The sequence below is a fragment of the Brachypodium distachyon genome, chromosome 1, assembly GCF_000005505.3.
Source record: "Brachypodium distachyon strain Bd21 chromosome 1, Brachypodium_distachyon_v3.0, whole genome shotgun sequence".
Lineage (NCBI taxonomy): Eukaryota > Viridiplantae > Streptophyta > Magnoliopsida > Poales > Poaceae > Brachypodium > Brachypodium distachyon.
In genome coordinates, this window is record NC_016131.3 from 10,012,552 (window position 1) to 10,022,948 (window position 10,397).

Sequence of the window (10,397 nt, forward strand, 5' to 3'; positions counted from 1 at the left end):
GCGCCCTGGTGCCATTGCAACATAATTATTTCCCGTAGTTTGACTTTGATTTGATTGGGTTTATATTTTTTTTCTTATTTCCAATAAAGTGTCCAGGTCTAAATGTTTCTTTTTAGTAGCACATGAATAGACATACATGTTTTTAGATAGAGATTTAAATTTCTTATTCCATCTAACAGTTTATTTTTTTAGTCCACGAAGAATTGTTATTTTGCTTTGTGCACTTGCCAGCTGAGCGTCGGCCATTACTAACAAGGAGTATTTAATGAGTTCTTCGGCCCCTGAGAGCAAATATAATAAAAAGAGAACTTCTAGGAACTATGTGAGATCAGGATGTGGGCCAAATCCTAATAAAATAATACTCCATCCGATTCATAATTTTGTACTAGATCTAAAACACTTATTATGGATTGGAAGGATTTTTATGATTAACTGTCTTACTTGCTAGCTATTGCATTGGATACACGTAACATGACATAAGTTTGCAGCCGGCTCTCTGTTAACCTTGCTCTGATGCCCTGCTGGTGCTAGGTATTTATTTTCATTAATAAGAAGTTGGTGCGAGCTCAAAACAAAAGAGGATGTGACTTGACTTTTCCATTCCCAGTCCAGTTGCTATATATTCAAATCTGATGCGTATTCTGGCCCGACCTTTCGCCGGAAGATGGAGAAACCGGCCATACATTCCATTCCTTTCAGTGCAGCTGTGCCGGGAATCAAGTCGGCAGGCATGCATGTGTGCAAGGTAGTAGAAATAGAAGGGCCAGGAGTCCAGGACACAACAGGACAAGGACACGGATGACTTGAAATACGACTCGCAACTAAATTACTCGCAACCTAGCCACCAGGACACTATTGACTGACACTATTTCCATCTTCGGATGAAGAATTAAGTTCATTGGCGCCTTATTTAGCTCTTGCGGTCTTGCCCTCGGTAGCATTGGCGTCCGTCCAGGGAGCAGAAACCGACTGCTCTGCTCTCCTCTGCTTGACTTGGACCGGACTCCCGGAGCTTCTCGCCTTCTCGGGGATTTCTCTCCTGTGGGGTGTGGTGCAGAGAAGTGCGCCCGCGGCAGGCAGCAACGAGGAAGCCTAGCGCCCGAGGCTCCGGCAGCGAGGCGGCAGAGCTGCAGCGCGAGGAGACGACTTGATGCACGGGAGAAAACAAGGCACAAGCTAGGAAGAGTAAAACTGACATCGACACCACCCACTTGTAACAGATGGTCTGATCGGAATCTTATTCACCTTGATTTCTTTGTCTTTTTTTCCCTTCAGAATTCGGCGGAAAGCAACACGTTGCATGTCTCCTTTTCATTCTTAAAGCCAGAAACGACTTGTTTCCATGGACAGTCAATGGACAGATCGATGGATCCATGCCATCTGCCCTCGTACAGTAGAGGCAGTAGATCGGTCTTTTGGTGCCACTAGAAGTTCATTACTTCCTCCGTTCTCAAATAAGTGACGTGGATTTTTATAAATTTTATACAAATCCACGTCACTTATTTTGAGACGGAAGAAGTATTTTTTTGGCGAAAGTGTAACTTTAGAAGTGCATTACGAGTTGTTCGTAAAGGCCTTTTACGGCAGCGGACGGCACTAATCATTTTTCTGAGACTCAGGATGTTCGAGACGAAACATGTACCCCATGACCCACGTCGAATGATTTCCAAAGCGAAGGAGACACGTTTGCAGATGGAATGTGACAGAGAGCTTGGCCGGTCCTAATAGGTCCCTAGCACATATGACAAAATAATTCTTGAGAGAATTTTGCTTATCCTTCAGTTCCTTGAATCTGTTGTGCGCACAAGCCATTCTAACTTCCTTTTGTCGCAGCCTTTACTATATCTTGAACGGTTGAACCGCCAATTCATCATCATAGACAGGCTTAGCAAATGCAACTTCAACTGGTTTAACATAGCATTTCGTAAGAACAAAATATAAAATTTTATTTAGTAGCACCAGTGGAAGCTTAAGAAAGTCTTACAACTCGTCTGGCATCCATCATTTGGGCCTAGAATTCTGGAATTTGTTTTGAACTCTAGAAACGAACTTATTTGGTTGGCACGGAATTGATCATGGGAAACGACCTTGGTGTTTGCAGGGTTTGATTTTGATGTGGGAGTAGCTTAGGCCTTATCTTCGTTTTTTCTTTCTTTCCACCTAGGTCTAGTGTGGCTGTTTCTCGACAGCCCCGGCCGTATGCTGGGTACGTTGCTGCCACGCCGTGCGCTGCCGCTGATCCCACGGTAGCGTCATGCTTGTTTGTGTACCGATAAAAGTAAATCAACACATGCATGCACTCTAGGTAATGAGCAGAGCATATATAGGCTCTGTGCACTAGATCCATGCATTGTCCAAAAAGAAATCCACTGCCACTGCAGTTCCTACGGTGAGTAGTACTCCGATGGAAGTGGATTTTCACCAAGAGGTCCAAGACGAAGCTCCCATGTGTCCAACATCGAAACTGGAGCGAAGCCCGTCGGATCCAGCGCCGAAATCACGTACACCAAACGGAGGAACTGAGGCAGCTTCTGCGAAAAAGATCGAGCTGGAAGAGTGACGCACCACCGGCGACATCAGGGTCGCACGCTGCTCATCATGGCGTCAATCTGCTAACCTCATGCTCGGCTTACGGACAAAGATCTGCCTCGGCCCCCTCGAGGCCTCGATGTGTTTGCTGTGTGATGGCAAACGTGCGAGCCATCCACGAGTCGTGGTTTAATTGGCTGGACGAAAGAACTAGCTATGCGGGCTGCTCCTTTCCGTTTCTAATCCGAGAGGTTAAAAGTTGCTATTTCTCTCGGCATGGGCGGGTCCAGGATTTGAGAGTTTGGTATTCAAAATTTCAAAGTGAAAAGAAGAGAATTTTTTTTTACAATTAAACTTGACAATTTCTGAATTTGGTTCGGTTAAAATTGAAAACTGTGCCACTGAACCAAGTACGTAGGTAGCTCAAGATGTGGCCTTAGTTGTTTTTTGGGCTGAATTGCTTGAATGTCTTGTTATTTTGATTAATTTCCTTTTGCTCTTACATGTACACACATACCATATATATCTAGTTTTTTGTGAAAATAATTGGTATTCAACTGAATACCTTTTCCTCAAGCTGTGCCCGCCCCTGTCTCTCGGTTGCCCGATTTTTAAGCAAAATATTTTGAATCTAAGTTGACAAAACAAAACCGTTGGATTAAAATGTGGTGGTCATCCCCACACTCTCCTCTCTTACATGATGTCCTTGGATTAAGATCTGACGGTTAAGCACGTCAACTCATCTCTAATTAAAAATCAGTCAACTTCTCAATAGCAAACCCGTAAGGTAAAGCTTAAAAAAGAAAGAAATCAGTTTTAACGATGTCGTTGTGCGGCAGTTTTGCACGGGTTGTAGCCTAGTTAGCACAAAAATTTGGTAAGGCTTGAGAAATTAGAGGGAAACAATAAAATGAATTTAGGGAAGATCTTATATGTTGCACTAAAGTTAAAGTTGCAAAAGGTTTTTATGATTTTGAAAAAAGAAACTAGGAAAGCATGGAATTCCGTAATTTAATAAAGGTTTTCTATTGAGTGTTTCCAACCTTTTTAGTTTTTAAGATTCCCTATATTTTTCCAATGACATTTCAGGAATATTCATAATTATCCTAAATTTCATTATTTTTCCTTCACTCTTCCTGGTTTTAGTTTTTTCTCCTAACTTTTCTTACAAATCTTCATATGAAAAAACAGTTACCAAAAACAGAAAACTTTATTTCAGCAATGCGAGTGTTTCCTTCATTTCAATAATACTACTATGTAATATTATTTTTCCATCAACATTTCATGCTAACTAGACTACCGCCTGTACTAAACCGTCAAGACGTCATCGTAACTTGCTTTGTGACCACATCTATATATTTTTTACAATTGAGGCAAAGAAAATTCTGGTACCCGAGTTGAGGGACAAATTAAACTTCCGCAATTAGTTTAGACATTAAAAATAAGTTGCCTGATATTTAAGCAAAATGTTTAAATCTAAGTTGATGAATCAAAACCGTTAGATGACTATATAGATCAAATTTTGCCTTTCTTTTTTCATCATCCATTTCGAATCTTAAAGCACAAATCAAATCCAACGGCTGAGAAATCAACTTATCTCTTACTAAAAATCAGGAAAGTTAGATATAGCAAAACCGTTAATAAGAATATGCCTTTTCAAACAAAAATAATACCATTCGGAACAGGGATTTGATTTACTTACAGGGAGTACACAAAATGACAAAAATCACATCTGGTGATTATGTACAGTTTGGTAGGACAGCATGTGAACCCACAGTTTTGTTCCTTGCTACGTCTCGACGACGTTAACGTTGCATCCAAGCAGCTTCACTCTGACCAGGCCTTGCTATATAAATACACCTCTCGAAAGAGCTTCCCTTGTACTCCGATCCTTCCCTAGTTCGACCCCTCTCCGCCGTACTCTTCAGCAAGCTAGCTCAGAAGATCAATATTGCCCCAATCCGTTCATGTAGTTCGCAGCAACATGGGATTACTGGAGCACCACCTAAGGTGACCGCACCATCGATCGCTAATTCACCATGGCCTCAACCTCACAGCCCACCCCAACGTATGGCTCTCTATCTTGATCTCTCTCTGGATCTCTCTCTCTTTCTCTCTCTCTCTCCCTCTCTCTCTGGATCGATCTCTCTCTCTCAGTTTGGTGGTTGTGTTCTAGCTGTCCATCTTCTTTTGAACTTTCCAAGAACAAATTTATTTGTTTTTAGGTTGTTTTAATTATGGTTAGCATAGGACACCACAGTTTGTTGCCTTGATTTTCTTTTCCTCGAGTATTTTCATACACAGTATGTATATCAGCTGCATGTCCGAATTAAGTCCGAACATATCCAAGCCGGCCGAGCAAAACAAATGCGTCCCTTTCATAGACGTCAACCCTTCCTTTGATTTGCTACAAGCCGTTGTGTGGTAGCTCTGATTTGCCGAACATCTTTGTTGAGTTTTAGATTCACAGATCTCCTAATGAAAACGTCTATAGATTGAACTGCCTATAAATTGCCCCGTTCTTTGCATCATTCCAGCTAGCTGATCTTTTTATATAATGTAGAGTGTACGACGCTGATGAGACGATTAATCTGTCTGTCCTTAATCATTGGTTTGCTCCTTTAATTAGCGAAGGAGTTGGCGAGGGAGCAGGTCATGGCGACGAGGAGGATCAGCATGCGGCGGAGGCGGCGGCGAGCAGCGGCCAGCAGCTGGTGATGCCCGAGGACGGGTACGAGTGGAAGAAGTACGGCCAGAAGTTCATCAAGAACATCCAGAGAATCAGGTAGGTTAATTAGATGACCGATCTAATTACGGCGTTCGATCTTTAGAATGAACAAGACTGAACGGTGTATGTATGTACGTACGTACGCGCGTCGGCGCGTGTGCGTGGTGCAGGAGCTACTTCCGGTGCCGGGACAAGCGGTGCGGAGCCAAGAAGAAAGTAGAGTGGCAGCCGGGCGATCCCAGCCTCCGTGTCGTCTACGAGGGCGCCCACCAGCACGGCTCCCCGTCATCGTCTTCCTCCTGCACGGGCGCCGGCCACGACGGCGCCGCCAACCGCTACGAGCTCAGCGCCCAGTACTTCGGCGGGCCCCGCACGCAGTGACCGAGGGCCGGCCGACTGGCGGGCGCCGCCATCGATAAAGCGGCAGTGCCAGAGCGGCGGTGCAACTTGGTGCCAAGTGGGCGAATTGTTTCTGGTCAACGTTGTTGCACGCTAGCTACAGTCAGTGGTCACGCTCGTACGACTAGTAGCAGCATCAGCTAAGGCCGTCGATGACGAGCATTGATTAGTATTATCAGCACCTGGGGCTGTCATGCAAAAATTAGTGCAAGTAGCAGAATACTGTCGTCTATCGTCCTACTAGTACTAGTTGACTCTTTAAAACTTGATTTCGTTGCCCTCATCCTCATGGCGCCACCCACTAACACCAGATTTGGTTAAGATTCAGGCACGACAAACCTCACAGAATAATGAAACATCTCTAGTACGGAGTACATAAGAAAAGCGACATACAGACAGTTGCATAGGTACAGTACTACATACAGATTACCCAATGTCATCTTCACTTTGTCAGTAAGCCTTCTCATCATTGTACAGCACAAGTAATGAACGCCATGCCGCACACTGGAAGTACTCAGAAAAGACAGTCCTATGACGCAGAAATACAGAGACTAGAGCAAATTTCCCAAAGTTCCGTTAGTGTACAACGAGAAACACATGTCTTCTGTGCAGGTCACGCAAATTCTCCTCCAAATAGACCCATGATGACCAGCAGTTCGATCACACAGACCTATATGATTACACCCAATGGATAAGATGCCTCGAACCCTGGCGCCACATGGCCAATCAACCACAACAGAGTGAGCATGCACCAAAGCTCATTTAAATCACAAGATGCTATCGGCTTCCCCAGACTATATGTACAGTTAAAGTTAGCAGTCGCAGCTCACAAGAAACCAAAATCTCAAGGGACTTTCTGGTTGTGACTTAGGTAAGTTATCTGCAAATGGGGGAGAAGCAAGAAACCATTAGTTTTCTGCAAAAAGCGAAACTGTACCGGGGGGAATTGTAAAGAAAAATATATGAAGGGAGAGCCAATAAATCAGTCGACCAAACAGTATTATTTACACAAACGCATCCAGTCTATTACACCCTAACACCTAACTAGCAGAGATGAAGGCATTTGGAAAAAAAATCAAGAGTACATTTCATGAACTACCTTCCCATCAGCCTACATTTCATGAACACAAAGTGCTCACAATAGCATGATCATGCTGCTTGGGCCACATAACAGAGGAAGTTTTCCATACAACTAACAATTAGAACCATAATATTCAAGAATTCACAACTATAGAGAAACATCTACAAGCTCCCCACTACCAGACGGGAAACGTGGCTATCAAGTAATTGATCCACCATAACAGTCACACATATCAATTGAACAAGAGATTTTTCTTAATTTTTTACGAAGTTTGTAGCAAGCGCAAACTGAACATCATAAGCAATATTGCATACCTCATTGCTGGACTTTTCGGAACTCTGTGAGTACAGGATATATGTTCTCAAAGGCAGTGTATGTCTCTTCTCTCACCTGGAAAGACAATAGTTTCAGATGTACGGAAAAACTAGCTAATGTAGGTATATGCAATAATAGACTGCTACCTTTGCTCCAGTCAAAACAATCTTGCCTGAAACAAAAATCAGAAGAACAATCTTTGGTTGCTTCATTCGATAGATCAGGCCAGGAAAAAGTTCAGGCTCGTACTGTAAAACGAAGGAAAAAATTATTCAACTTAACTTCACAATAATTGAAGAAGAGACATTCTTACAGAAACATAGAACCATCTGACTTACACTTGAGAAAGCACCATGAGAATATGCGAGGCCCTCCAGTCTAATTGGAAATTTGACATCACAAGAGCCAACAATGTTCTGGATCTTAAAGTCCTGATGTAGCATAATAGTTAGGAACAGTCTTGCAAAATCAAATTGCTCTAAGTGTGGGTATAGGAGAAAACTATACAAACATGGAATAGTTACCTTGAATTTAGCTGGAAAGCCAAGTTTCTGAATGATACGAGCATACTGAGAACAACATTACTGTGTTAGACTTCAGAAACTACTCAGCCAGCATAGACGAAATGGAAGCAAGCCATGTCATACCTTTCTTGCTGCCAGCTTGGATTGTTGTTCGCTCTTCGCTCCCGTACATACCTGGTATAGGATAACATATGTCTTGCTTTAACGTACTACATAAGTAGGATGGATGGATACACAAAACTGTAGTTCTCTGAAACTTATGCATTTTTCCATCAATAAGGTTAAACAAAAAGTTCATTTCTTTCAGACAAACTTCTAGCCAAAATTGCTCAATGATGACAACAGAGAAAGCTGATTTGAATGAAGATATTGATCCAAGTAATATCCAAAGCAATTACTCAGTGCAAATTATCCTTCCACAAGTACTGGAGTCCAATAATTTAGGTTTCATCTATTACAACTTAACATCTGATTTCGGTGATGTAATTGAAAATTTAGCTAGGAAAAACTACGTGTTCAATCATTATTATGACATGGCAATACAATAATTAATTATTTATAAAAGTAATAATAATTCATCTGGGTGAACCAGTGAAGAGTTTAATTTGCACATTTACAAACTAAAGGAGTACATATTAGGGATAACAAATTAATGTGATACATGTAGCAATTCAAAAACTAAATCAAATGCATGCTAACAAGTGCAATACCAGCTCATGCAAATAGGCCTTAATAATCAAGATCATGTACAAGCTTATCTTCTTAACATTAGAATCATACCATTTTACCCGATGCGAATATCAGTGCGGTAGTTTTTGGTTCTCTTATTCTCATGATAACTGCAGCGAAACGCTGCATGAAGCGAAGAGTTAGCAAACTAAATCATAAAATATACATAGGACAAAACAACAACTTACATAAAACATAGTACCAGCGAGAAAGCAGAGTAATCAAAGTGCTGCATAGTAAAATGTATAGTCTCTGTTTACTTCATTTTCTCCATATGCCTTATTGGAGGGCAACAATAGCCAACATTTGATTTACAAAATTATATTTAGTTAAACAGACTTGCAGTACAGTCAAGCTTATCTTGTTAGTTCCAGACTAATTAGAAGTCCAACGGTAAATATTTGCTGAACTGCAGACAGTATAGAGTCTGTTCTTATTTATGGGAAAAGCTGGTGGTGCATCTTCACTATCTTTCCTCAGATTTACCCTATAAAACTAGAACACCTGGCGCCATTTACAGAGTTGCTCAAAATGGCATTAGTGAAATTTCAGTACTGCTCTCAGCTCAAATAGCAGATCACCCATTGGCCACCTAGCAGAAAAACTAGATATGATTGAAGATACTATCTAAGTATTATCCTAAGTAGCATAGAAAATCCAAATGAATGTTCAGCTCATATATGTTACTACATGGCACCAAAAATAAACTGGGCATGCATTAATACATGCAAAAAATACCCTTCCAAGTGATAATAGGATCACAAGGATAAACTGGACAATTGTCATACCTTTGGATTATATTCTGCATTACGTGCTTGCAAAGCTATTGCTTTAAGGTCTAATTTACAATCCAAATTGACCGTTGACACGATATTCCTGTCATCAAAACAAACAGGAGGATACACCAGAAAACAATTCAATTTTCTTACTGTGAATGGCAAAGAAATAAAAACTAGCATAACATAAACAATCCAACAGGGCAACAACCATTCCTCACTTGTCAACGCACATCAGTCACCCACAAGTACACATGAAATAAGTCTGCAGCGATCGATCAGATAGCATGCAACACCTAAATAACATTAATATTGACTTTTGCTTTCTTGACCACGTAAACTTCCAAATACTGAAGTCACACCAAGAGTTAAAACTCCAAATGGATTATTAACCTGCTTTGCTCGTAGAGGAATATAAAGTATTAATCAAATATCACCTCGACGCACAATATATGAGTTAACTCATGACACCTAATCCCACGAGCACCATAATATCGCGTGCAGATATAATCCCATCATCTTGAGATAACTCCATCGTCACACAAGCTCACGCTTTTGGTACCCAAACCCACCCTGACGAAGGTTTTGGTTGCCTAAGTTTGGCCAAGTATTGACCAACATGCAAAAAATCGCACCTATGCAAACAAGGCCAAATTTTCCTGTATTACCCAAAAAGATCGGTATGGTTGGTTTGGGCCAGACCAAACACACCCTTAGCCCTCTTCATGAGGTTTTAGGGATCCAGATCCAGTATTTGGGGCACATCTGATGCTGCATGAGATTATGCTGCAAGTGATTTGACTAATTATCGCAGTCATACCCAAAGATCTAAACTAATCCAGGCCAACGGACTAACACAAAGGTGACTAAGCCAGCTCGCGGCCCAAGACCGGATCTTTCTCTTCCAGCAACAGATCCGGGACTTACTGGAGCGTGGGGATGATGCCGGAGGGGTGCTTGGACAGATCCACCGGCTCAGTCCCCTCCAGTGCCGCCTCCGCCATGACCACAGCCCCCAAAGTTCGCTCACTGAATCCGAGGCCTCCGCGCACTAATCCAGCTAAATCAGCGCAAATTCGAGGGTGGAATGGGCGGGAAGAGGCGCGCGGGTCGGGAGGTTGGCGGAAGAATTCGAAATTTGGGGTCTTTTATAGAGATCGAGAGCAGGAGGGGAAGGGGAGAGAGAGGAGGGAGAGGCTAGGGTTATCTATCAGGCAGCCGATCTGGGTCTCGCGAGGGGGGGAAGCCGGGAAGGGAGGCGTGTGGTACTGGGAGAGTTAGGGGTGTATGCGTGTGTGGTTGTTGTTAGCCGTGGA

At 42.3% G+C, this 10,397-nt stretch overlaps 2 protein-coding genes across 3 annotated transcripts; one reads left to right on the forward strand and one right to left on the reverse strand.

Moving 5' to 3' along the window:
• The first annotated feature begins 4,384 nt into the window (after window positions 1–4,384).
• LOC100842799 (probable WRKY transcription factor 2) lies at window positions 4,385–5,923 on the forward strand. Its single transcript, XM_010233545.3, has 3 exons — window positions 4,385–4,597; window positions 5,159–5,314; window positions 5,428–5,923. The coding sequence occupies exons 1-3, from the start codon at window positions 4,569–4,571 to the stop codon at window positions 5,636–5,638; spliced, it is 396 nt and encodes a 131-aa protein (XP_010231847.1). The 5' UTR covers window positions 4,385–4,568; the 3' UTR covers window positions 5,639–5,923.
• Window positions 5,924–5,996: 73 nt separating this feature from the next.
• On the reverse strand, window positions 5,997–10,356 carry LOC100836217 (TATA-binding protein 2). 2 transcript variants are annotated; one of them, XM_010233538.3, is made up of 9 exons: window positions 10,009–10,356; window positions 9,094–9,181; window positions 8,357–8,428; window positions 7,700–7,750; window positions 7,577–7,621; window positions 7,391–7,483; window positions 7,225–7,300; window positions 7,052–7,127; window positions 5,997–6,536 (listed from the first exon to the last, which is right to left on the reverse strand). In XM_010233538.3, exons 1-8 carry the CDS (start codon window positions 10,083–10,085, stop codon window positions 7,099–7,101), a joined length of 531 nt encoding a protein of 176 aa, XP_010231840.1. In that variant the 5' UTR covers window positions 10,086–10,356; the 3' UTR covers window positions 5,997–6,536; window positions 7,052–7,098. The 2 variants fall into 2 exon arrangements, with proteins under 2 accessions (XP_010231840.1, XP_003561589.1); XM_003561541.4 differs by having other exon boundaries at window positions 7,199–7,300; window positions 10,009–10,353.
• Window positions 10,357–10,397: the final 41 nt, after the last annotated feature.